This window comes from Delphinapterus leucas, chromosome 3 (assembly GCF_059928025.1).
Source record: "Delphinapterus leucas isolate spDelLeu-1000000601 "Yukka" chromosome 3, BTC_Dleu_Yukka2, whole genome shotgun sequence".
Classification (NCBI taxonomy): Eukaryota; Metazoa; Chordata; class Mammalia; order Artiodactyla; family Monodontidae; genus Delphinapterus; species Delphinapterus leucas.
In genome coordinates, this window is record NC_143131.1 from 71,117,653 (window position 1) to 71,145,506 (window position 27,854).

Genomic DNA, 27,854 nt, shown 5'->3' on the forward strand with positions numbered 1-27,854 from the left:
TCTTCTATCTCAACCAAAATAATATGACCTAGTCAAGGGCTGAATGATACATACTTAAAATTATTTTATTTATTCCTTTGCATTTATATGGCTTTTTTCAAATCCAGGTTCCCATCCCTGAGATTTGATCAAGCTTTCATTTATTTACTAATTATTTTCATACTGTTTTTCCTTGTCTAGCACGTACTGAAAAAGCTTCTGGCTATAACAGAGCTGCTTCAGCAAAAACAAAACCAGTATACAAAAACTAATGATGTCAGGTAGCAGCCTTCGCCGCAGTGTTCTGCATGGATTCAGCATGCCCAACATGGTAATTCACATCAGTATAACGTCTCCTTTGCTCTTGCCAAAAAATAGCACACCTTTCCACATTCCAGTGATGTGTGAACTATGCAAACAAAACTCGAGATTCTGCTGGTGAGTAACTGCGCCAGCAGCTTTGTAAGCTATCTGTGCAGGATATTTGCACTTTTTCCACATATGGAATCTTTACCAACCTCTGAGCCTTGGTGTACAGATCACCTTTCACACAATGCTATGACTGTATCTTGAACTTGGAAAATATATTTTCAATACATTCAATTGCCAAAGTTTTGCTGTCTCTTGGAAACAGAACTATGAAAAAAAGCATTCTCTGTTGACAATTGAGTATAACTGGATTGCAGACTGCTCTTACTGTTACTTCTTCCTGAATTAGGAATATGACCGTTTGACTGTTCAATGACTTCATTTGTATTTACAGTTTCCAGAGTTTACCATTACAATAGGAACAATCTTTGCTGTATACTTTTTTTAAATAACTGCTATTTCTCTTTGCTGGAACTGTTGAAAGAAAATATATAGAATGGATCTATTGCTCATCAGCTTTATTTTTTAAACATACCACTTATTTTGTTCGAATTGTCAAAGACTGTATTTAGATCTCATAATGCTTTTTTGTTAAATGTTTACAACAGTAAATAGTTTGAATTCAATAAATATTATTGGTCACTGTGTACTGATCAACGCATGTTACCCATTCAACTGTTTTATAGATTACCGATTTCTTTTATATATGATATATGTTTAAAAACCCTAGAATGCTTTCATTGAAAGTATTCATTAATTCCAAGTTGATTTTTTAAATTATGCAAACAATTTCATCAGCCACTGAACAGCTATCCATCTTTGCCCTTCTGACTACTTGTTGTATCTGCTGGATATTTAGTTTGACTGTATAGTTTTATTTGCTTCTGTATGTGTATTTTTGTGACGTATTCACAAGGGTTAAGTTAAAATAAAACCAAGGGATATCATAAATATCTGATTACTTCTGTCTAAATACAGCTAAACATTTAATTTCATTATTTTCTTCCTCCTTTTAGGGGCAGTTCAAATTTAGTACCAGAGCAAGGCCCAGAGAGCAAGGCCCAGGGAGATGAAACTTGAGATTTTTTTTCTGGCTGATGATGGTCTCTTTTGAAGGATTCCATTATGTATTTGTTAACGATTCTTTCCCTTCCATAACTGTGCAGGGTAGGGAAGGCATACAAGGTGAACCAGACAGGGATGTACTGGGAAAAGCATTTCCCCACTAAAAAAAAATTTTCTAAAGGCCTAGGTTCTAAGAACAATTGTTTCTTCCTGTATTTTAAGCATTAAAGTGTTAAAACTATACTATGCAGAAATTTTGTGAACCCTCAGTAAGCTGCAAGTATTAAATGCTGTTATTTATATAGAGGTAGCTAGCCCTGAAGTAGCTGCGATCACAGTTGAACAGTGATAGCAAAACACAAACAAACACACCAGGTGCTTTTTCTTGAGGTCAACCCAATTCCATATTTTCCCCTCTGCTTTTCAGTTAAGACAATAGTACGCCATTTGGTCTCCTTCCAGGATAGACTAAAAGGGATATGGACATCTCCGAAAACATTTCAACAATATGCAAAAAGGTCTAGATTCTAGTGCTCAGCAATTTGTTCTCTCCCACTACTCACATCTCAGTTTTAACCATACTGACCTGCCATTTCTCAATCTGAACTGCTTCTCCTGCCTTTTATTTCTAAAAAACCCCACAAACCTAAAGACACTCTCTGCTTTTTAAAATTTTAAGGACATGCTTCTTATTGTCTGTTAAGCTGGAATAGGAAACTTGTCATTTACCTTTGTAGGCCTTGGAGTAACTTAGCTGGTCAATGATGAAATGAAACCTCTAAACATTTTTTTTAAAGGGGCTGGGTAGGAAAATTTTCAGAGATTGCTCTGACGCCAAACTTTAGTGACCTAAAAAAGAAACAAGATAAATTCGGACCACTGCTTCACCGGGACTGCAGTGAAGGACTGTCAATTTCGGCTTCTTCCCCTCCAGTTTTATAAAATCACACTTCGTGAATTTTATTCCTCAGTGAGAAGGAAATTAAAACAATGCAAACCTAAAATATAAAGCATTATTAAAGGATATACATAGAGTAAATACTACCTTCAAATACTGAAATGTAATTAAATGGTACCTACACTTTATGGAAAAGTACATCCTGGGATGCACTGAGGAGAGGTTTGCATCTGTAAAACTTAGATTTAGGGCAGTTGAGTTTCCCAGAATTCCTTCAACCCCATTTTCCAGAAACAATCTGACAGACCTTCATAATTTGGTTCCAACTCTAGGAACTGAATAAGATCACAGTTAAATAACTGAATAAATGCTATAGTAGCTAACATTCCTTAGCACTTTTAAAACTGACTAGTAACTAAGTTTTATTTTTTGTGGTACCTTTTCAGAAAAAGATAAGTTTGCTTAATGACATCTTGTATAAACAACATAGGCAAATAAATTACAGCTTTAATTTGGCTACCACAGAAAGACTGATTTGATATTAGTCATGGTGGGGCAAGATTACCCAAACCAGGTGCTATTCTGGCTCCTTTGAAGATGTTTTATTTCACATAAAGCTACCCTGAAAGGAAAAACTTTTAAATAACATAAATAGAAAAGTTTAATATATTTTGATGCTTTCACATTACTTCATTTTTAAAGTTAAATGCCAGATATGCTTCATCCTTCTGTTGAGTAGTTAGCATTGACAAATCAATTTCAGATGGTTAGAGGGAATCTACCAGGTCATCGTCAGTCCATTCTTCCTAAGAAGGAAAGAAAATGTTATAAGGATAACATTATACTGAAGCATAACCAGTACTGTTTACCTTCTTGCCTCCCTTTAGGAAAATGTTCTCCTTTCGCTATGCTGATTATAAAAGGTAAATAAACCAGGAAAATGTGTAGCAGTTTAACCTTATAATAATATGGCATGGTCTCACCAGACTAGTCCAGTGACAGGAATAAACGTTACAGTTGTGAACTTCTGCCTCTGATTATTCATTTTTATCTGACTTGCCAGGTACAATTTTTTTTTTAAACAAGGTAGGAGAAGAATCCTTGAAGATCAAAAAATATATCCCTACTGCCTTCTATGACCTTAGGAGGGATTCTTCATCAAGTAATTATTATACTGCTTCAGAACAGGCCAAGACAGAAGTGAGAAAAATTCCTCTAATAATGGACAATGTACATAAAGGATGCAAAAAAAGAAATGAAAGCTTTCCAATACCCAACACCTCTGTCTATAATGCTTGCACTCTGGAACAGTAAAATCCTAACATTATGGTTGTACCAGAATATACAGCAGTGATAACTTAAAATTTACCTTTGGAGAACATACCTCCTCATGTTTGGATTTCTTTGAGACATAATCATCATCTTCATAACCTTTCCTCTTTTTCCTGTAATTAAGCAACCATCAACAAGCAATCTTATACTGGCAACAGAATCTATAAGCTAGCAAGGCTATGAGATACATCTGTTGGAGAACAAAGCCTGGATAAAGGGAAAGAGGTGAAAAATTATGGACAGGAAGACAATATCTTTCAAATTCCTCTGAATTCAATGCAATTTTAATTAAAATTCTAAAAAATTTTTCATGGAGCTTATCAAGTCAAACTCTGACCTGGGAAAGATGCTGCAAAAATAGCAAAAGAATCTGAAAAAGAACAAAGCATGGGGAGCTCATCCCACTTAACATCAAAACACACACTGTATATGTAAACTAAGTAATTAAAAGTGTGGTAGTCATCCCTTGGTATGAGGGGCATTGGTTCCAGGACCCCCCATAGATACCAAAATCCTTGGATGCTCAAGTCCTTTATATAAAATGGCAGCAGGACAGTTGGTGCTCTGCATCTGCACATGCAGAGGGCTGACTCTCAGCAAAGAGTTACAAGTACCAATGATCAGAGCAGACAGGCAAAAAACAACAAAGTATATATAGGGATTTAATCTGTAATAAATGAGTATTTAAAATAACTAGAAAAAATCGTGAAATATTTTTAAATGGCTGGCACAACAGTTAACTTATTTGAACAAAAATTAATATTACGAGATTTCTACCTCAAACCAGGCACAAACAATTGTAAATTGCTTTTACAGCTGAACAAAAGGCAAAATAAAATATTGATTAATTTAGGGTAAGAAAGGTGTTCAGATGTAAGAGTGTGAAGCAAAAGACAAGGTGCCTAAATAATAAAGTGAAAGAAACAATAGAAGAAAATACCTGTATGATATATATAGAGAGATGGGTATATAAAAAGAACTACAAGAAAATAACACCAGAAAGTTCGGCACGGGTTATAATTATGCAATACAGAAGAAACACAAATGATTGTTAAACACAGAAATATCAATGCTTCAAAGTGTTAGGGGAAATGCAAATTAAAATACCAACATGATACTATTTTTTCACCCAGACTGGCAAAAGTTAAAGATTGATACTATTAAATGTTATACAATTTATATGAAAACAATGAAAAGAAAACTTATTTCATATACACATACACAGAGAAAAGCTTGGCAAAGGTAAAACACCAACTATATGTTACCTCTCAGTTGAAACTGGAATTTAGGTTTTGGTCAAAGAGAACTTTGGTTTACCTGTATTAACTGGCTTTAATAATGACAATATATTATTGTGTGTTGAAAAAGATAAAAGAATTTTAAAGACCAAGGAAAGATATTTTACCCTCAAGTAGTACTTATAAGTGTGGTCCATGGACCAATGCTGCTGCTCCATGAACCATTTCCAGTGTGCAATGAGATAAGTACAGAAATTAAGTTATGTTTAGAAACTTTTATAGCAATTTGATAGATTAATTTATGACTGTTGATTCTAATAAAATTTAAGCTTTTTTTTATGTCTTTTTATTTTGTTTTTCTAAGTAATTGGTTGTTATATTTTACAGGAGTATAGGTCTGTAATGGGTTAAAAAGAAACCCAACAGTCCTGTACAGACAGTTTGAGAAGCACCCCTCAAGTACTCATAGATATGCAAGATTTGCTTGACACAGTGCAAAGCAAATGGTCACCTGGAGTAAGATGTAAATTCTGGCAATTAGGAATTTTGGATTATGGTCCATTACCTAGGTGGAAGGGTAGGATTAATAGTTCAATGGTCTAATTCAGAGGTTGACAAAATTTTCTTTGAAAAGGTCAGAGAGTAAATATTTTAGGCCTCGTAGGCCATGCAGTTTCTGTGACAACTACCCAACTCTTTTGCTATAGTGTGAAAACAGCAGTAGACAATAATGCAAACTACTGGGTGTACCTCTGTTCCAATAAAACTACTACTATAAACAGGTAGTGGCCCAGATAGGCCCATGGGCCATAGTTTGTCAACGCCTGGTCTAAGCCCATTTCAAAATCAATGTGAAAAGATTATAAATCGGTGCTTTAATACTTTCATTCATTAAGGTCAACATTTTTCTTTACCTCTCTGCCACCACTCCTTCCTTCCTCCTAGTTACCACTGAAACCCAGGAATGAAATTTACCAATTTTAAGTTCTATGCTAAGCCATGTTTTACAGTTACAGCTACACCTCTGTGCCACCACTCCTTCCTTCCTCCTAGTTACCACTGAAACCCAGGAATGAAATTTACCAATTTTAAGTTCTATGCTAAGCCATGTTTTATAGCTACAAATATAATATAGTCCCATATGTTGCACACTTGGTAAGTCCTTGGATATTCTCCTACTACAACTTTATAGTTAAAGAATTTGAGTCATGTGTACCTGATTTGAAGACCTTGGAATGCTGTTCTGGCTTCTCATATATTATGCAATAGGATACAGTCCCCGATTAGAGATCAAAAACATCTCAAATGCATCTTACTGTTCAGATGCCAGAGCTAACCCCCAGTAAATTTTACAGAATGAATTCCACAGAATAGAAAATAATAGTTTTACCATTCCTATACCTGCCCATACTCTCAATTGTTTTAAATGTCTAAAAGGGTTAAGTAGATCCTTCAAACTGCAAAGCATAAAGAACCTGAAAATGGTGATTTGCACTTTCAGCCTACAAATCAATAAGACACATTAACAGTGTTCCTTATGGCTGCAAGAAGAGATCGAACAGCACATTTTCCTATTGGTTCTGTCTTCAATATAAAGTTACCACTGAGAGAAAATATGCCAAGTTTCCCCACCCTAGCTAACAGAAATAAGTGTGGAACAGTATACTTATTCTTCAGAGGAGATACCAGACCTACAGAGAACCGAAAGATTAAAAGGGCAAGAAGAGGTGCAGGAATTCCCTAGGAAAACTCTGCCCACGGGACCCCACAAGGAGTAACAGAACGGGACAGGTCCCACAAGCCAAAGAACACATTAGTCATAGCAGGAGCAGAATGTACTGTGAAAGCCAAATTCGTAATTTATTATCTCGTGTTTAATCCTGTTAGAAATCTCCAGTCAATAAAAAAAATCTGATTTAATGGGTAAGTCAGTTTTCCCCACATGAGCAAACATTTACCAATTAAGTAATTTAAAGACTAGCTGGAGACAGTAACAATTATATCTATTCCTGAATTAACAGTCTCACATCTACTTACATAATTACGTTAAGTGCAAGCTCAGCAGAGTGACATCTCTCCAACTTCTGTTTCAGAACAGCAACTTCTTCAGGTCTGGGTGGTTCATATTTTTTTACCAAGTTCCTCATGCCTATGTGGAGATAAAAAAAGGATTTATACCAGATAATAAAAAGCCTTGTTCTCATAAGGGAGTTGAATGATGTTTTCTCATCTAGTTTTGGGAACAAAAAACACTCTTGAAATGTGCTTATTCTTACCAGGATTAATACTGTTCCACATTAAAATCCACTGAACACCATACTTCTAGTTCAAGTTATTATAGCTGTCTGCTGCTTAGCCCACATCATGTACAGCCTAAAGATAAGCATGCTCTACTAGTCAGTATTTTTTTTAAATCCTACCATGGTCGCTTTTTGCTTTGTTTTAATAAGGCTTTTAAAAAATCCCTACGTGATTTAGTAAACATGCTTTGTTCCCTGCCACCAACCAGATTCATAAGATTCTATCCTACAGATGGCAGGCCAAGAGTGTACTACTTATTTACAAAGAAAACCATTATTACATAACATGTAATGAAGGGAAAATGCTTAGTAAAAACATGTCAAGATTTATTAGGGAAATGATGAGAGATCCAGGGCTTACTATTAGCCAGCCACGTGCTCCAAATGAGTGACTTATTTCATAATGCAAATAAAGCAGTGTTTGCAACTGAATTAATACTAGTGACTTAACACCCTTAGGACAATATCTTTGTGTGAAAAATGATGAATAAGATACCTTAATATCGCTAAAGCTCTGAGTGTTTCATCAAGAGCTATTCTTATTTTGTACTAAAACAAATGGAATAAAATAAAGATACTGAGACAAAATCAGTAATAAAACTGTCAGCTATAAAATGAGCACAGTGAGTTACCTTTAAGACCTCTTCTACCTACTAAATTCCCTGATCCAAATGTCTATGGCCAAACTGCAGTAAGCTTTGGAAGTGAACCCTCTAGTGGTATAACTGAAAACCTACCTTATGATTCATAAATCACAAATCCATTTTTCTCAAAGAGGGAAGGCATCAAAGATCATTTCAAGCAAAGAAATAAGAAATGATACTTCCACACCCTGAAGCATGTTGACTTTTGAAACATAAAACATGTAAGAAGTACTCCCTGTCATCCAAGATCAAGATATTCAATCTCATATTTTATTGGTTTATTCAGTATTTAAACCACAAATTTTATTAACAAGGACAATTGGCACAAAAGGTTTGGAAACAAACAACCACACTGTTTTTAACCCTAACGAGTAGTCTAGTAGCCATGAGCATGCAGCGTGACATGAGCAAGTATGAAAATGGAAAGGACTGGCTAACCTAGCCAACCAGTTTAGTGGAGGTTCTGACTCAACAAGTACCTACTGTACAGCTAAGGAAACTATATTCAATATCTTGTAATAACCTATAATGGAAAGGAATCTGAATCACTTTGCTGTACACCTGAAACTAACACAACATTGTAAACCAACTGTATTTTTAAAAAGTGAAAGAAGAAAAAAAAACCCTTAAGACAGTGTTTCTCAGCATTGACACTAGTTTGGGCTGGATAATTCTTTGTTGTGAGGAGCTGTGTTAGTTTCCTGAGGCTGCTATTAAAAATTACCACAAACTTAGTAAGGCTTATTAAAACAACAGAATGGATTCTCCCACAGTTCTGAAGCCCAAGAGCCTGAAATCAGTTTCATTGGGCCAAATTCAAAATACTGGCAGAACTAGCAAATGACACATATTAACTAGTTAAAGCTAATTTACCTACAAAATGGAAGTTTCAAATTTAATTAGGCTTTAATTCCCTGAGATCTTTTTCAGTGCTCATCATATTTGGGTATACTTTAAAAGGACCCTGTTTTGAATCTCAATCCTTTCTGAATCTGATTATATTTTCACTTTCCTAAAAAGTTCTGTGCAAAAACTACTTTCTTTCATGTACCTTCTATTTGTTCTTCACCAATGTATCCTTCATGCCTCCATGATACAATAATTCAATATAAGTAAATCTAAACAATAATCTGTTATCTCAAGTTAAATACCAGGATGTTATTTACTTAGAAAGTAGCTTTGTGATAGAAGAGTATTTTATAAAGTGTTCTGTTTTACTTACTTTTCATTATATCTAGTAACTGTGACAAGCAAGTTCTGTTCTCTTTTAGCATCAGACTTTCTGATAAATAACTGGAAAAGAAAGGAAAAAAATTTAAATCTATTGAACACATATAGCATCTTGAGAAAATAAGACATCATAAATTATTTTCCTCCATGTTCATTTCATCATCAAGATCAGTTTTTAAATAAATTTACTTTAAAACTGTTAAATGACAATACTTTGAACTCTACTAAACTATAATCTGTATCTCTTACAATCTTAAGGATTTACTACAATTTATACTAGATTCAAAACGCTTAATGTTCAAGTTAATTTAATTTCCATAATATATTCAGAGAGAAAATGGTATGAAACTAACAGGAGCAATACTCAATACTTTTAATGTTAAGTGTTTAATATTTAGACCTATGAGTCTAACCTCACTCATTTTACAGGTGAGGAATCTGAGTCACAGGGACAGAGAAGTTATGAATAAAGTCAGGTAGCAGCAGAGCTAAAACCTGGCACTAGTAAGGATTCTCTCTCCCCTTAATATCAAGTCCATGTTAACTATAATTGCTCTTCTTGGGACAAACAGGTATTCAAACCAATAAGAACATCACCCCACGCTTTACAAATCTATTACATCTTTTTTGCATCAAGTCCAGATCAAAGGTGTTAATACTATTCCATAAATGTACATAAAGCCCAATTATCTGTTTTCTTGGAACTAATGACAGTATAAAAATGTAATTTCTATTTTTAAATTTTTAGTTACTCTGAGGTTTTATATACTTGAACTTGATCTATAACTGATAAAAGCCCAAGTGAACAGATTCTCAAGGCAACGTAATCTTTCAAACATGAATGTAAAAAAAGCTATTAATTTTTCTCTTGGGTGAAATAAAATTACAAAAATTAGAAAGACTATTCTTTAAGAAATTTTGTTGCTGTATGTCTTTTAAAATATCAAAATCATTTAAACTACATTACAAAGTTTTGATAACTACCTTTGCTGTTACATCTTCATCGTCTATTGTGGGAGTTTCATTTTAGATATGGAAATCAATAACTCCCCTAGGGCTTCCCTGGTGGCGCAGTGGTTGAGAGTCCGCCTGCCGATGCAGGGGACACTGGTTTGTGCCCCGGTCCGGGAAGATCCCACATGCCGCGGAGCAGCTGGGCCCATGAGCTGTGGCCACTGAGCCTGCGCGTCCGGAGCCTGTGCTCCGCAACGGGAGAGGCCACAACAGTGAGAGGCCCGTGTACCGCAAAAAAAATAAAAAATAAAAATACCTTCCCTAACAACTAATACATTTCTTGTTATCAGTAATTCAAAATAACAATTGGTTTTTTTCCCTTCACTTTTCTCCCTAAAACTCCTCACACTTTTGACATCTTTTTTTTTTTTCACTACCTAAGAAGTCAAACTAGGAGATGCAAAATAAAGCTCTAAATCCAATGAAAAAGAAGAAACCTCTAATCAACAACAATGTAATAACATTCTATGACTAATAATCTGAAAGCCTCATTCAGAATATAACAACAGCACAAGGACTCCCCCCTTTTGAAATCAGTAATAAATATAAAGGCAGTTTCCATGTATCTCAAAATTTGCAAAGGATATCAGAAGCTAAAAATGATTTGAAAGCATTTCCTCAAGGGAAAAAAATGCCCAATGTCTATAGTCCCTGGGAATGCAACAAAAGTGTATTCAATTTGCAATGAGCCCAAGGTACCACAATTTCACTTTCACCTGCCTATCTGAAATTATAACTAACTAAACTTCTAAGATGAAATACACTCTAATTTGGACCTTAGGATCCTTCATCCCTCTCTACTGACATAAGAAAAATCTCACCACTGAAAAATTAGCATATACCTGCATAAGATACAATGTTTAAACAGATTAAGCAAACAACTGGTTGTTTGAATTGTGAAAAAGAGGCTTTTTCCCTTACACTATGGAAGCTCCATAACCCGCAAACTCCATAGGTATCAATTTGTATGGCCACCCTTCCTACAAGGATAGCTTGTTCATTCTTATATTTCTACAGTATAGTACAGTGCATGGTACATAGAAGGCAATGTAAGAAAAAAAACCTCCATAAAGGTTTGCTTAGTAAATAAATGAAGGTATAGATCACTTTGGGATTAAATGTATATACTTATATATAGTTAGTGAGCTGTGTTTATACAGAAGAGGCATACCATAAACAAAATACAAACCCACAATCCTTTATCTTGGATTTGTTTTGAAATTCAGAATTATTCATGTCTTAGAAACTTAACATGGTGCATATACCATGAAATGTGAAATACTTCAGTGATATTCTGGGGCAGTATCCTGTAATCAGTAACATTAATATTTCTGCAAAGAAACCTAAAACTATTCCCATTCAGTTGAATAAAGACTAAATCACATCTGTTCATGTTTCCTGCCACTGTATCAATGGATTATGAAATTACAGACGAGGGATTACAAACATGCAGAAAAGTTTAAATTTAGAAAGTTTTATCATCTTTCCTACTCAGCTATTTCTACGAATGAATCAAGCAGAGCTTTGAAGGTATAAAGAAATTAAATCGCTAGAAAGAAATTAAATGTGAAGATTTTTAAAGTCTAACTTACTGCTAGCCTGTGCTTGAGTTAGTTATAAATGAATATAATAGATATGTAATTAACCTTTGCACAAGATATTATCGTAAGAATCAAGTGAATTTAATTCATGTAAAGTGCTTATCACAGAGCCTGGTTCTCAGTGCGCACTTATGTATCAGCTATAGTATCTGTAGTTCACTAAAATTCATTTGGACATTCCCTAAAGTATTATTCATTCAACAAATCTTTACTGATTTCCATGTGCCATACATGCTCCACAGCAGGAGATTAATGATAAAACAAGGCAGACGTATTTGTTGCACTCATGCTGCTTACCAGTTCATAAAACTTCTAAATTTGCCATATATTGATAGCTGTTATCAGTCTTTTGAGGATCACCTGATTTAATTCTACTTCAGTCATAAATGGATCCTCTTAGCTCAAAAATATTTTACTGAATTTTTAAATATTTCCTTAAAAGGTGATTCCATTTCTTCCCTCAGTTGCCCTCAACAACCCTCAACCACAGGAGATATGAAGGACTAATGTTACAAAGTGAACCTTACTTAAAAACTTGGTACTCCAGGAAGGAATAAACTGAGGGACTGAGTCTAATCTAAGTTAAAACACAAAATAATACCTTTCCATAGTAATTCCTGCTCTGGATGCACTAGATAAAATGGCAGTCAGAGCAATCTGGGAAGGTGTGTATAAAAGGTGAGCATCCGTCAGTGCAACTCTATTAAGAAAGTCATCAGCTGTTTTCCTCAAAATCTCTGGATTCTCCAACATGGGATAGCGAGTCTAGAAAGAAAGTTTGCAAATGTTATCACTTCTGAGGGTCTCATGGAGTAATAACAGTACAAAACTATTCCTATAAACCAGAAAGTGCTTAACACAGGATACTTTTAGTTAACTCCTGTAAGATCACATTTAGAAACCAAAGCACCACCTCATTTTGATTTGAAATTCCTTCTACTAAAAGTTTACTTTTGGGAAATGAATCTTTGTTTGATTACAGAACTATTTTTAGTATATGCCCAAGAAATATGGATGATCCCCTATTTTCTAACCATTCTTACCCTTTAAAATGAACCCTAAATCCTAAACCCTCAGATATATTTCAGCTATCTACATTCAAGTCCCAAAGCAGTTAAGAAATCTTTTCTATACTCTGAAACAAAATAGCCAGAGTCAACTGTACAATCACACACAGGTCCTGTCATCCCCAAATGCCTGACCTCTGATATGACAAATCCAACATTCTACTCTGACCACAGCATTCCCTTTCCCAGTACGTACATTTGCTCAGTTACTTCACAGCTGTTCTTTGACTTCCTCCTCAGGACCTCTGGTTCCTTATCCCTATACTTGCTTCTACTCACCAGTGTCCACTGGTTCTCATTTCCCTCTTCTATTCCCTGCCCCAGTATGCTGCCAACATATTTCCAGCAAAACTTCAATAGTGGTCGAATTCAACCAACCTTCTGCTTTGCAACTATACCCAGATTTCTGGGTGCTGCTAGAGAAAACAATACAACCAACAGGTCTGGTAATATTACTATAAATTCAAGTTCACTGACCTCAACAAGGCTCTCAACACTGCCTAGCTAAAATATTCCACAGAAAATATATTCTCCCATTTTTCAGTGATTATGTTAAACACTTTCTACCTGACTCAGTATCTTTGATAATTCTCAGAAACTCCACTGCTCTCAGAAAATGATCTCTGTTGATAACAAAGACACTGTATTTCCTGCTATGGCCAAATCCCCAAACATAACGTTATCCTCACCCATGCTTTCCTCTTTCCCTCCGTTAAGAGAAATAGCCAGTTTTTCTACCTTGCTTCAAAATCCCATGCCAGGCCCTTCTACCACACTCCAAAGGAAAACTTGAGCTACACATGTTCCATTAAGCTTTCTCTACTAGTGTTCTAAAGTTTCTCACGCAAAACAAAACATGACAAAAAACTGTTCCTTTCTTCTACTTCTAGCAGTTCCCCCATCTTCTCAATCATCCCATCTTCTTTTCCCACTTCAAAGACAAGCTGTTTAATCCAAGTTATACACACTTGTTTTCTCACCTTCTATTCCCCAACCAGCTCCAATCTGTTTTTTTCCTTCACACTCCAAGAAGACTAATTTCACCAAGATCACAAGTCACCTTTCTGGCACTAAATCTAGCAAATGTCAACTTTTACTTTGCCTGAATTCTGTGCAGGATTGGAGAGCTTCCCCTGATCATATTCTAAAAGTATTCTACTTCCCTTCACTTCTCCAAAAGTCCTACCTCTTTGGATATTCTTCAGTCTTCTTACTAGCTTCTTACTTTTCTCTAGCTACCCTTTAAATGGTCCTTATGGCCAATCCACTTTAAATCTTCCTGGGGCAGCAGTGATGCCCAAATCTATGCTTCCAGCCTAGCCATCTTCTCTGGCCTCCAGACACAAATATGTACCAACCTGAATGTCTTGCAAGCAATGGAAATTCATCATGTCCCAAACCAGATTCATCAAATCCCTACCCCACCACCATCAATAAATCTCTCCTGTGCCACTGTTTCCTGTATAAGTGTACCACCATCCACCAATACACTCAGGCCAGAAACCTGGGGGTTCTTCCACTGTCCTCGCTCTCTGTATGCAATCATTCCTCAAGCTCTACTGATTCTAAAGCCCAAGAAGCTCTCTCTGTACCCACTACCACTTCATGAGTCAAACCAACCACTGTCTTTCTGCTTGAACTACTGTAACAGCATCCCAACTGGTATCCCTTCATCCATTCGAATCCATTCTGCACGTTATGCCTGACACATACAGGTGTGCAATAAACATCTGACGCAGGCTGATGCATGAGTCTGCCAACATGTTTTTTTTTTTTTTGCGGTACGCGGGCCTCTCACTGCTGTGGCCTCTCCCGCTGCGGAGCACAGGCTCCGGACGCGCAGGCTCAGCGGCCATGGCTCACGGGCCCAGCCGCTCCGCGGCATGTGGGATCTTCCTGGACCGGGGCACGAACCCATGTCCCCTGCATCGGCAGGCGGACTCTCAACCACTGCGCCACCAGGGAAGCCCTGCCAACATGTTTTTTATAGCTGCAAACCTAATCACGTCACTCATCAGACTCGACCCTTTCACTGGCATCCCATTGCTCTATTCAAAATCTGTAATGTTACCTCCACAGTCTACACTCTGCCTTCCATTCAGGCAGCACTCCGTGGCAGTCCTCCCCATTTACCTCTAAGTTCTGTTTAGGTTCTTTAGTACACCATGGTTTGTTAAGTCTGGGCCTTTGACCAGAAAAGTCTCTCTGAATGGGATGCTCTTCCACCACCCAATCCCTACTCTTGCTCTGAATTTTACTTCAAATTACACTTTCTCAGAACTGTCTCCCCTTCTTCTCAATCTGCTATCTCCTTCTAAAGTACCCTGTATTTCCCCTTCTGTTAACACTTAGCACACTGAATATATGATTGTCTTTCCCATTAGACTGTAAGGCCTATAAAGGGGAGGCTGTTCCTGTCTTGTTCTTGACTACATCCTCAAGCACCATGTTTGACATATAGAAGGCACCCAAATTTGGCCACTCAAGATGAATGAACCAGTTTTTGACTTCTGTTCACTTAACTCACACTATCTAAAGTCCTTCTTCAGGGCCAAAACAAAACAAGCTGCTTTTGTCAATGTTCTGACAAAACATTTATTTACTGTTATTTTTGATGCCCACATATTGACTTCAGTTCACAACGCCCTAAAAATAGAAGTCACTTAGCAATCTTGTAGTTTAAAATTAAGAATTTTGTAAAATTTCTAAAAATAGAAGTCAGTTAGCAATCTTGTAGTTTAAAATTAAGAATTTTGTATGTATGAAGATCCAAGACAGTATACTGGAGTTAGAAGACTTATCTGAAGTCTTTAAAAGCATTACAATTGTCCTCATTATGATCCCTGGACCAGTATTTGCAAATCTACTAGATGAGAAGCTCAAGAACTACAGTCTGACACTCTCAGTTAATAAGCCCTCCATGTGATTCTGATGCACACTGAAGTTTGAGAACTATTGCCCTAGAAGTCCAGGCCAAACACATTTTAGCAAGCCTAACTGTGTAACAATTAGGATCATTACTAGTTATAATAAAATTTTGATTATTTTGGTTAAAGAACAATAGCAAAGGAGTTTACTCCACCAGTTTACTTTAGTCAGCAAGATTACCTTTAAATCAATGAGAAAGCCCTCAAAGGGCCTATAAGGATTGTGGACAATAAGGTGGAAATTAAGTTGCTGTATAAGTAGTAGTTCATATTCCAAAATCTGTTCGAGTGCCTTCTCTTGTCCAAGAGGACTCTCCCGCAGATTTCCAACAAACTGTGGACTAGACACATTGAATTCATCCACTTTGCAGGCCAAAAATGCACAAGTGAGCCTAGAGAAAAAAATAAGGGGAAGGATATGTATATACTTTGAAAAATACCAAAATATTTCTAAAATATGTTCTAAAATTGCCTAATATTCACAAATGACTATACTAGACATCTAAGGAAATTGATTAAAAAAAAGAGTTTCCTGTTTAATCTTTTTATCCATACGGAGACTATAAAAATTAGGTTGAACTGTATAACAGTGCCACAGCATTCAATCATTAGTAACTTAATGCCAGTTTTATATAGTTCAGCCCAAGTATCTGGAAAAACAAAATAACTGAAGAATAAGGGTACTCAGCATCATGAAATATAGATGGAAGAGAAAAAAAATAGTACGCACATATGTACATATGGGCCTGAGAAGAAAGGTGTTAAAGAAACATTATGGAAAGCCATCAGTGGAAGTCTCCAAGGACATTTAAATAGGGGATTATTACCTCAAGAACAAACCTATGAAACTCTCATGGCTACTACATAAATTTCAGAGTGAGAAATTAGTAGTAATAAGATTACCACAAAAACCAAGACTGGAAGTAACAAGGGCCTGACCTAGACTGGTAGAAATGGAAATGAAAAAGAGAAAATATACAGGGACAGCACGATTGACACCAAGTTCTTTGATGAGTCTCATACTAACTTCATCCTTATTTTTAATGATAAGCACAGTGCTTAGCAGAGGGCAGAAACAAAACAGACCTTTGTTCAAGTGAAATGACTATGGAACTATAGGACTTGTAAACTGACGGGATGTACAGGAAGAGGAGTTACCGTAAATGATTCTCAGAGCAAATGGGCGAAGACAGGTTCAGCTAACAGAAAGGGATATTATGGAAGCCGGTTTAAGAAAAACAGAATTTGAATTTGGACAAGTGCCAAAACTGATGCCATCAGTATTACAGGGAAGGAAGAATTATACAGGTATATTAATGAGTATCAGGAGGGATCTTAAGTTCAGAATAGAATGCAAGTCTAAATTACCCTTTATTAGGAAGTCATTTTTTCACACACACATGCTCAAAGAGTATAAAAGTTTTCTTAAATGAAAATCAATAAATTAGACTTATACTCACATTATTATCCGGGGGTGATATTCCATTACTGAGTTATTAAGATAAAAGCGCTTGAAATACATACAAGCTGTACCCTAAGATTAAAAATACATTTATTATCAGAACCTAGTCACACATACAAGTTAAATTTTGTATTTTAAAAAAAACTTACTTATGCCAAGGTTTCTTTGAAAAAGTCACCTTAAAAAAACCCCAAAACTTACTACTTCTTAAGTCAAAATAAATTGTGATAAATTACAACAGAAAAACCACAGCCAAGCCTTTGTTGTCCTTCCCCACCTATCCTGGCTTATCCTTCCTATGGTCACTGGCTTAATTTTAAAAATGGGGGGGGGGGTTTTACACAATTATATATATTTGTATAATTTATACAAATGATCACAGCTTAAGCAGTCCATTTAGTAAAATACTGGCAGAATAACATGGTCAGGGCAATGAGCCTTCTCTCTAAATCCACTCTGGTTCTGTGATCTAACCTGCTGCCACACCAAACAGGAGAAGCAGCACCTACCATTTACTGACTGCACCCCATGTGCCATACTCTGTGCCAAGTATAAAACTATCATTTTATTTTAATTCTTATAACAGCTTGGTGAGGTACTGCTATCTCTATAGAAAAAGAAACTGAATATCAATGAGGTTAGCTGACTTGTTCAAGGTCACAAATCTAATAAGGGACAGGGCTGTTTTCAACCAAGGTCTGCCTGTACTTTTTTAAAAACTATTTCATTTGGTTAGAACCAATGAAATAAATATTTATCTACTTTAGAATAGAAAAAAATACATTTCTTTTTAAATATTTTAAAAGTTTAGTTTTGTCATTTTATGTGAAACAAAAACCAAAACTAAGAGTTATAAATAAGCAAGTTATATAAAGACAAATTCCACAAAGAAGTTCATTCAAGGATTCAGTTTCTTCATCTGAAAAGATCACTTAAACCTACCACCTTGTGTTACAGTTTTCTTATCAGAAAAGACTAAGATCAAATCTGGAAATAGAAAGCAAGCACATCTAAAATTTTTCATGAATCAGATCTCTTAGATAAAGGTCCAGTAAAAAACAGAAAACACTATGAATACTTTTGGACTTGGTATTTTCAATATACTTCAGTTTTTTCAACTATAAAAATGGAGAATATTTTCTAGGAGCTTATTCTTTTCTGGGCCATAAATTATTCACTTGGTATAACTTTAAAATGTATGATCTACTTTCACTTAAGACAAAACTTTCATATTTGATATTCACAACAAATCTGTGAGATAAGAGAAAAATATTTTATATACCTTTCCCCCTTTGTAATCTTTCAGCTTTTAAATTTCAGTTTAATTTTCTATCAACAAAAATACACAAATCCAGGCAAAGGAACAAAATAATACCCCAGTTGGACAACTAAGTGAAGTGGAGACAGGTAATCTACCTGAAAAAAAAGTCAGAGTAATGCGGTAAAGATGATCCAAGATCGGAAAAAAAATGGAGGCACACAAGACACAAGAAATGTTTAACAAAGAGCCAGAAAATGTAAAGAACAAACAAACAGATGAACAATACCTTAACTCAAATGAAAAATACATTAGAAGGAATCGATAGCAAAATAAATAAGGCAGAAAAGTGGATAAGTGAGCTGGAAGACAGAATGGTGGAAATCACTGACACAGAACAGATTAAAGAAAAAAGAATGAAAAGAAATGAGGACAGTTTAAGAGACCTCTGGGACAACATTTAAGTCCACCAACATTCGCACTATAGGGGTTCCAGAAGGAGAGACAGAGAAAGGGCCTGAGAAAATATTTGAAGAGATTATAGCTGAAAACTTCCCTAAAATGGGAAAGGAAACAGTCACCCAAGTCCAGGAAGCACAGAGGATAAACCCAAGGAGGAACACAATGAGACACATACTAATCAAACTGACAAAAATTAAAGACAGAGAAAATATTAAAAGCAACAAGGGGGAAAAAGCAACAAATAACATACAAGGGAATCCCCATAAGGTCATCATCTGATTTTTCAGCAGAGATTCTACAGGACAGAAAGGAGTGCCACGATACATTTAAAGTGATGAAAGGGAAAAACATACAACCAAAAATACTCTACCCAGCAAGGCTCTCGTTCAGATTCGACAGAGGAATCAAAAGCTTTACAGGCAAGAAAAAGCTACAAGAATTCAGCACCACCAAACCAGCTTTCCAAAAAATGCCAAAAGAATGCCTTTTCTATCGGAAAAGAAAAGGCCACAACTAGAAACAAGAAAATTACAAATGGGACAGCTCACTGGTAAAAGCAAACATAAAGGTAGGAAATCATCCACACATAAATCAAAAGTAGCAATTGTGAGGAGAATACAAATGAAGGATATTGGAAATTAAGAGACCAGGAACTTAATCGTGTGTGTGTGTGTGTGTGTGTGTGTGTGTGTGTAGACTACTATACCAAATCCTCATGGCAACCACAAACCAAAAATCTACAATAGAAAAAGCAATCCAAACACAACACTAAAGATAGTCATAAAATCACGAGAGAGGAGAACAAAAGAGGAAGGGAAGAAAAAAGACCTATAAAAACAATCCCAGGGACTTCCCTGGTGGTGCAGTGGTTAGGAATCTGCCTGCCAATGCAGGGGACACGGGTTCGATCCCTGGTCCGGGAAGATCCCACATGCCACGGAGGAACTAAGCCCGTGCACCACAACTACTGAGCCTGCGCTCTAGAGCCTGCAAACCACAACTACTGAGCCCGTGTGCCACAACTACTGAAGCCCGTGTGCCTACAGCCCGTGCTCCGCAACAAGAGAAGCCACCACAATGAGAAGCCCATGCACCGCAACAAGAGTAGCTCTCGCTTGCTGCAACTAGAGAAAGCTGGCACATAGCAACAAAGACCCAATGCAGCCAAAAATAAATAATTAATTTTAAAAAATATTCAAACTCCATCTAAGAGTACATAGCTTAAAAAAAATCCCAAAACAATAACAAAATGGCAATAAGAACATACATATTAGTAATTACCTTAAATGTAAATGGATTAAACGCTCCAACCAAAAGACACACACTGGCTGAATGGACACAAAAACAAGACCCATATATATGCTGTCTACAAGAGACCCACTTCAGACATAGGCACACATACAGACTGAAAGTGAGGGGATGGGAAAAGATATTCCATGCAAATGGAAATCAAAAGAAAGCTGGAGTAGCAAGACTCAGACAAAACAGACTTTAAAATAAAGACTGTTGCAAGATTCAAAAAAGGCCACTACATAATGATAAAGGGATCAATCCAAGAAAAAGATATGACAATTGTAAATATATATGCACCCAGCACAGGAGCACCTCAATAGATAAGGCAAATGCTAACAGCCAGAAAAGGAGAAATCGTGGGGGATTTTAACACCCCACTTATACCAATGGACAGATCATCCAAACAAAATCGATAAGGAAACACAGGCCTTAAATGACACATTAGACCAGATGGACTTAATTGATATTTCTAGAGCATTCCACCTGAAAGTAGAATACACATTCTTCTCAAGTGCACACAGAACATTCTCCAGGATAGATCACATGATGGGACATAAAGCAAGTCTAGATAAATTTAAGAAAACTGAAATCATGTCAAGCATCTTTTCCAACCACAATGCTGTGAGATTAGAAATCAACCACAAGAAAAAAACTGTAAAAAACACAAACACCTGGAGGCGAAACAATATGCTACTAAACAACCAATGGATCACTGAAGAAATCAAAGAGGAAATCAAATTCCTAGAGACAAATGAAAACGAAAGCATGACAATCCAAAACCTATGGGACACAGGAAAAACAGTTCTAGGAGGGAAGTTTATAGCAATACAATCTTACCTCAGGAAATAAGAAAAACCTCAAATAAACAACCTAGCCTTACACCTAAAGCAACTAGAGAAAGAACAAACAAAACCCAAAGTTATCAGAAGGAAAGATATCATAAAGATCAAAACAGAAATAAATGAAATAGAGATGAAGAAAACAAAAGAAAAGATCAATGAAACTAAAAACTGGTTCTTTGAAAAGATAAACAAAACTGATAAACCTTTAGCCAGACTCATCAAGAAAAAAAGTGAAAGGGCTCAAATCAATAAAATTAGAAATGAAAAAGGAGAAGTTAGAATGGACACCACAGAAATACAAAGGATCATAAGAAACAACTACAAGCAACTATATGCCAATAAAATGGACAACCCAGAAGAAATGGACAAATTCTTTGCACAGTAAAATCAAGCAAAACTGAACCAGGAAGAAATGGAAAATATGAATAGATCAATCACAAGCACTGAAATTAAAACTGTGGTTAAAAAACTCCCAACAAACAAAAGTCCAGGACAGGATGGCTTTACGGGCAAATTCTATCAAACACTTAGAGAAGAGTTAACACCTATCCTTCAGAAAGTATTTCAAAAAATTGCAGAGGAAGAAACACTCCCAAACTCATTCTATGAGGCCACCATCACCCTCATACCACAAGTAGACAAAGATACCACAAAAGAAAATTACAGGCCAGTATCACTGATGAACATAGACTCAAAAACCCTCAACAAAATACCAGCAAACTGAATCCAACAATATATTAAAAAGATCATACACCATCATCAAGTGGGATTTATCTTAGGATGCAAGGATTTTTCCATATCTGCAAATTAATTAGTGTGATACACCATATTAACAAATTGAAGAATAAAAACTATATGATCATCTCAATAGATGCAGAAAAAGCTTGAGAAAATCCAACACCCATTCATGATAAATACTCTCCAGAAAGTGGGCATAAAGGGAACATACTTCAACATAGTTAAGGCCATAAATGACAAACGTACAGCTAACATCATAGAGGATGTTAAAAAGTAAATGCTGAAAGCATTTCCTCTATGATCAGGAACAAGACAAGGATGTCCACCCTCGACACTGTTACTGAACATAGTTTTGGAAGTCTTAGCCACGGCAATCAGAGAAGAAAAAGAAACAAAAGGAATTCAAATTGGAAAAGTAGTAAAACTGTCACTGTTTGCAGATGACATGATACTATACTTAGGAAATCCTAAAGATGCTACCAGAAAACTACTAGAGCTCATCAATTAAACTGGTAAAGTTGCAGGATACAAAATTAATATACAGAAATCTCTTGCATTTCTATACACTAACAATGAAAGATCAGAAAGAGATATTAAGAAAACAATCCCATTTACCATCACACGAAAAAGAATAAAACACCTATGAAGAAACCTACCTAAGGAGGCAAAAGACCTGAACTCTGAAAACTATAAGAAACTGATGAAAGAAATTGAAGATGACACAAACAGATGGAAAGATACACCATGTTCCTAGATTGGAAGAATCAGCATTGTCAAAATGACTGCACAGTTAAGTCCCCTACATCTGAATGAGTTCCAGTCAGAGTGCGTTCGTAAGTCCAATTTGTTCGTAAGTCCAATTAAGTTAGCCTAGGTACCCAACTAACACGATTGGGAAACTATATAAGTACTATACTGTAATAGATTTATAATACTTTTCACACAAATAATACATAAAAAACAAACAAAAAATAAAACATTTTTAATCTTACAGTACAGTGCCTTGAAAAGTACAGTAGTACCAGTTACATCTCCACTGCTTTTTCGCTTGCTTCTGGACATCCTGGGTTTGAAATAAAGATACTGTACCACTGTACTCTATACAGTACTGTACTGTAAAGTACACAAAAGCACAACCACTTGTAGAGGATGCACACATATGACAATGTATGCCAGACATGTGAACTAACTTAATGTGATTGGACATGTAAACGCATGTTCGCATCTTTGAAAGTTTGCAACTTGAAGGTTCATATGTAGCAGACTTACTGTACTACCCAGAGTAATCTACAGATTCAATGCAATCCCTATCAAATTACCAATGGCAGTTTTTGCAGATCTAGAACCAAAACTCTTAAAATTTGTATTGAAACACAGAAGACCCCAAACAGCCAAAGCAATCTTAAGAAAAATGGAGCTGAAGGAATCATGCTCCCTGACTTCAGACTATACTATAAAGCTACAGTAATCAAAACAGTATGGTACTGGCACACTAACAGACACATAGATCAATGGAACAGCATAGAAAGCCCAGAAATAAACCCACACACCTATGGTCACTTAATCTACGACAAAGGAGGAAAGACTATACAATGGAGAAAAGACAGTCTCTTCAATAGTGGTCCTGGGAAATCTGGACAGCTACATGTACAAGAATGAAATTAGAACACTAACACCATACACAAAAATAAACTCAAAATGGATTAAAGACCTAAATGTGAGACCAGACACTATAAAACTCTTAGAGGAAAACAGGCAAAACAGTCTTTGACGTAAATCACGGCAATTTCTTTTTTGACCCACCTCCCAGAGTAATGAAAATCAAAACAAAATAAACAAATAGGACCTAATTAAACTTGAAAAGCTTTTTGCACAGCAAAGGAAACATAAACGAGAAGACAACCATCAGAATGGGAGAATATTTGCCAACGAAGCAACCAACAAGGGATTAATCTCTGAAATATACAAACAGCTTGTGCAGCTCAATATCCAAAAAACTGACAACCCAATCAAAAAATGGGCAGAAGATCTAAATAGACATTTCTCCAAAGAACACATACAGATGGCCAAAAAGCACATGAAAAGATCCTTGACATTGCTAATTATTAGAGAAATGCAAATCAAAACTACAACGAGGTATCACCTCACACAGCTCAGAATGGCCATCATCAAAAAATCCACAAACAATAAATGCTGGAGAGGGTGTGGAGAGAAGGGAACCCTCCTACACTGTTGGTGGGAATGTAAATTGGTACAGCCACTGTGGAGAACAGCATGCAGTTTCCTTAAAAAACTAAAAATGGGGGCTTCCCTGGTGGCGCAGTGGTTGAGAATCTGCCTGCTAATGCTGGGGACACGGGTTTGAGCCCTGGTCTGGGAGGATCCCACGTGCCGCGGAGCAACTAGGCCCGTGAGCCACAACTACTGAGCCTGCGCATCTGGAGCCTGTGCTCCGCAACAGGAGAGGCCGCGATAGTGAGAGGCCCGTGCACTGTGATGAAGAGTGGCCCCCGCTTGCCACAACTAGAGAAAGCCCTCGCACAGAAACGAAGACCCAACACAGCAAAAATTAATTAACTCCTACCCCCATAATCTTAAAAAAAAAAAAAAGGTTGGGGACCGCTGTGTTATAAGACTCTCCTCTTTAAAAAAAAAAAAAAAAAAACTAACTAAAAATGGAGCTACCATATGATCCAGCAATTCCACTCCTGGGCATATATCTGGACAAAACTATAATTCAAAAAGACACATGCACCCCTATGTTCACAGCAGCACTATTCACAATAGCCAAGACATGGAAACAACCTAAATGTCCACTGAAAGATGAATGGATAAAGATGTGGTACGTATATACCATGGAATTCTACTCAGCCACAAAAAAGAACAAAATAATGCCATTTGCAGCAACATGGATGGACTTAGAGATTATTGTACTACGTGAAGTAGGTCAGAGAAAGACAAATATCATATATCACTTATATGTGGAATCTAAAAAAATGATGCAAATGAACTTATTTACAAAACAGAAATAGACTTACAGACTTAGAAAACAAACTTATGGTTACCTAAGGGGAAAGGTGGGGGGTGAGGGATAAATTAAGAGGTTAGGATTAACATATACATGCTACTATATATAAAATAATCAACAAGGACCTACTGTATAACACAGGGAACTCTACTCAGTACTCTGTAACAACCTATATGGGAAAAGAATGTTAAAAAGGATATATGTATATGTGTAACTAAATCACTTTGCTGTACACCTGAAACTAATACAACACTGCAAATCAAATATACTGCAATTAAAACAAAAAAACACACACAATAGGAACAATTACAGGGACAGCATACACAAATCCATATAGCCAAAAAGTTCTAACTACCTGTTTCTCCTCACCATTACCGCACCACAGTACACACACACACACACACACACACACACACACACACACACACACAGAAATAGGGTCCTCAGAACCACACATCTGAAACAACCACATGAGAACCTAGAGGGAAAGTAATTTGATTTTTTCTTTCTATATAAAATGAGTATGTCATGACCTACCTAGCCGACCTCAAAATTCTTTAGATATGGAATGATTCTTGAAACACTGTGTAAGATACAACACAGGAATTCATAATTTAATGCCTTTATTGAAAAATATGTGACAAAACTTAAATACATAAATTATATATTTATATAAATACATAACTCAGGTGCATTTTTAAGTGGATAGAAAATTGATTTAAATATTTATAAGAAGACAGATTTTGTAAGTTAGCTAAAGGACATTATACTTCATCACTATAACTTACCACAACAGACCTTGGCATTGCTGGCTTAAACACCGAACAGAATTCCAATAATCTTTTCTCATAATACTTGCAGAGCGTCATTTCTTCAGGAGGCTCAAGAAAGACTGGGTCATTTGGAAGAACCTTTGGGTCAGAAGTTACAACAAAAATTTAATTAGATAATCTTAATATTTTTTTCTCTTTCTAGATTAAGTTTATATCTCCAATCAAAGGGAAATATACCACACCTCATTTTCTCTTTATAGAATTGCTAATATTACACAAAATAGCTTTTAAGAAAACATTTAATAAACTAAAACTATACTGTAATTGCATAATTTCTCGGAATGTCGGCTGAATATTTGCTTCACTAATGTATAAGCAATCGTGAGCAGTGTGTGCATACGTTCACAGATTTGATGTCACTATTTATAAATCAAAAAGATACACATTGTCAATGGTTGGACAATATCCCTTTCTCAGTCAGTTATTAAGTCACACAGGTTGAGGTAAAAATCAACAAGTGCCTCAAGGATAATTTTGACCCTTAACACATTAACTCTTCTCCATCTTTATAAAATCTCTACAGAATACACTACACGGCTGATAAATACTACAATTTTACAACAAATATCTATTTGGTGCTGTTATTGGTTTAATTACGACTACCAAAAAAGGTATGTTGAGTCCTAACCCCCAGTACTCAGAATGGGAGGAAATAAGGTCTCTGCAGATGTAATTAGTTAAGATGAGGTCCTACTGAAGTAGAATGGGCTCCTAATCCAACATGACTGGTAGCTTTATAAGAAGAACATGTGAAGAGACAGAAACACAGGGAGAACACTATGTAAAGATGGAGCTAGAGACCGGAGTTAGTTGCCACAAGCAAAGGAACACCTGGAGTTACCAGAAGCTGGAAGAGGAAAAGAAGCTGCACAGAGCACCACTCGGCCAACACCTTGACCTCAGACTTCTAGCCTCCAGAACTGTGAAACAATAAATTTCTGTTGTTTTAAGCCACCCAGTTTGTGGTAATTTTTTTATGGAGTTATTTTTCCTAGTTTCCTAGGAAATTAACACAGGTGCTAATTTTATAGAGACAGCATGGCACTGTGGTTTACAGAAGGAATGCTGAAACTAGATTCCATGGTTTCAAATCTTGGCTCTGCTACTTACCAGCAATATAGCCTGAAAGTTATTCAACCTCTCTGTAGTTTCCTAAGATGTAATGCAAGGATAATAATAGTATCTACCTCATGGGGTAGTTATGAGGATTATATGAGCTAACACTTGCTAAATACTTAGAATTTAGCACAATATGCAGTACTTTGTGCAGCACAAAAATAAAGTGATATGAAACAGACGAGACTTCCAGGTAAAAGTAAAGCAGGAAGGACGTGGCTGACAGACCATATAGTCCAAACCATCTGTGGTCAATTGGTTTGTGCTAACCGTCTCTCATGCCCCTGCCTCCACCCTGCCCCCATCCAGTCGATCCATTCCTTCCCAGAAAGCTCTTTCTAGGACAGACTCTGATAAGGTTTATTTCCCATTTAAAATTTTTCAAAGGTTTCCCTATTCCTCCATCACAAAGTTCAAACTATTTATCTCCGCTTACAAGTTCCCTGCTTACCTTCTCCAACCTTTCATACACAAATACTCAGCTTCCGCCACACACAATCATGAGCATTCCGGGGTCCAACCCTGAAACTTCTGGCCTCCTACTTTGCACCTGTGGCTCTGTCCACCGGGAAAGTCCTCTCCCCATCATCTCCACAACAGGCACTAAGAAAAGCCTCCCCCCACTACATTAGCATGCTACAAAGTCTTCTTCGCCATGTTACTGGTTATTTGTCTGCCACTCGATTACGGGGATGGATGGCCTTGTCCGTCTCCGTACCCACTGCACCTAGCAAGGTGCTCACTGTTTATTAAACAGATAAACGCACGCCGCGCAGAGGAGGTGGGAGGCAGGTGCGCGGGAAGTCCCGGGGGAGAGGGACGGGCAAGAGTTTATAGAGCTCGAGGGAGAAGGGCGGCAGCCGGAGCCCTCACCTTCCCGTTCGCCACAGCTTTGCATTTGAATTTGCGGTTGGCGTCGGCCCGCAATCGCGCCAGCTGCTCCTCACTAGCAAAAGTCCAGTGCCGCTTCTGGCTACTGTTGTGGTACATGGTGAAGTCGGAGGCAAGGCCCAGGGAGTCTGCTGAGAAGACCGCCAACGGCACAAAACCGTAACGTAAAGCAGCTAAACCACCACCAGGATCCCGCGGAAGCCCAAGGATTCAGGCCGGTCGGCGCGGGCACGACGTCAAGGTCACGTGGTAATTCCGTCCGCAATC

At 36.8% G+C, this 27,854-nt stretch overlaps 2 protein-coding genes across 6 annotated transcripts in view; one reads left to right on the plus strand and one right to left on the minus strand.

The window, feature by feature from the left end:
• Window positions 1-1,299, plus strand: part of RASA1 (RAS p21 protein activator 1) — a 109,192-nt gene extending 107,893 nt beyond the window's left edge. For all 3 annotated transcript variants that reach the window (XM_089909101.1, XM_089909099.1, XM_089909100.1), the window contains one exon: window positions 181-1,299. In XM_089909101.1, coding sequence (XP_089765227.1) covers window positions 181-264 — 84 coding nt within the window. In that variant the 3' untranslated portion in view covers window positions 265-1,299. The remainder of the gene's footprint in view (window positions 1-180) is intronic.
• On the minus strand, window positions 41-27,854 carry CCNH (cyclin H). 3 transcript variants are annotated; one of them, XM_022593295.3, is made up of 9 exons: window positions 27,570-27,853; window positions 25,536-25,658; window positions 17,125-17,198; window positions 15,846-16,056; window positions 12,272-12,435; window positions 9,048-9,118; window positions 6,919-7,030; window positions 3,696-3,756; window positions 41-3,117 (listed from the first exon to the last, which is right to left on the minus strand). In XM_022593295.3, exons 1-9 carry the CDS (start codon window positions 27,684-27,686, stop codon window positions 3,079-3,081), a joined length of 972 nt encoding a protein of 323 aa, XP_022449003.2. In that variant the 5' UTR covers window positions 27,687-27,853; the 3' UTR covers window positions 41-3,078. The 3 variants fall into 3 exon arrangements, with proteins under 3 accessions (XP_022449003.2, XP_030615523.2, XP_089765228.1); XM_030759663.2 differs by having other exon boundaries at window positions 3,681-3,756; XM_089909102.1 differs by having other exon boundaries at window positions 41-3,756; window positions 27,570-27,854.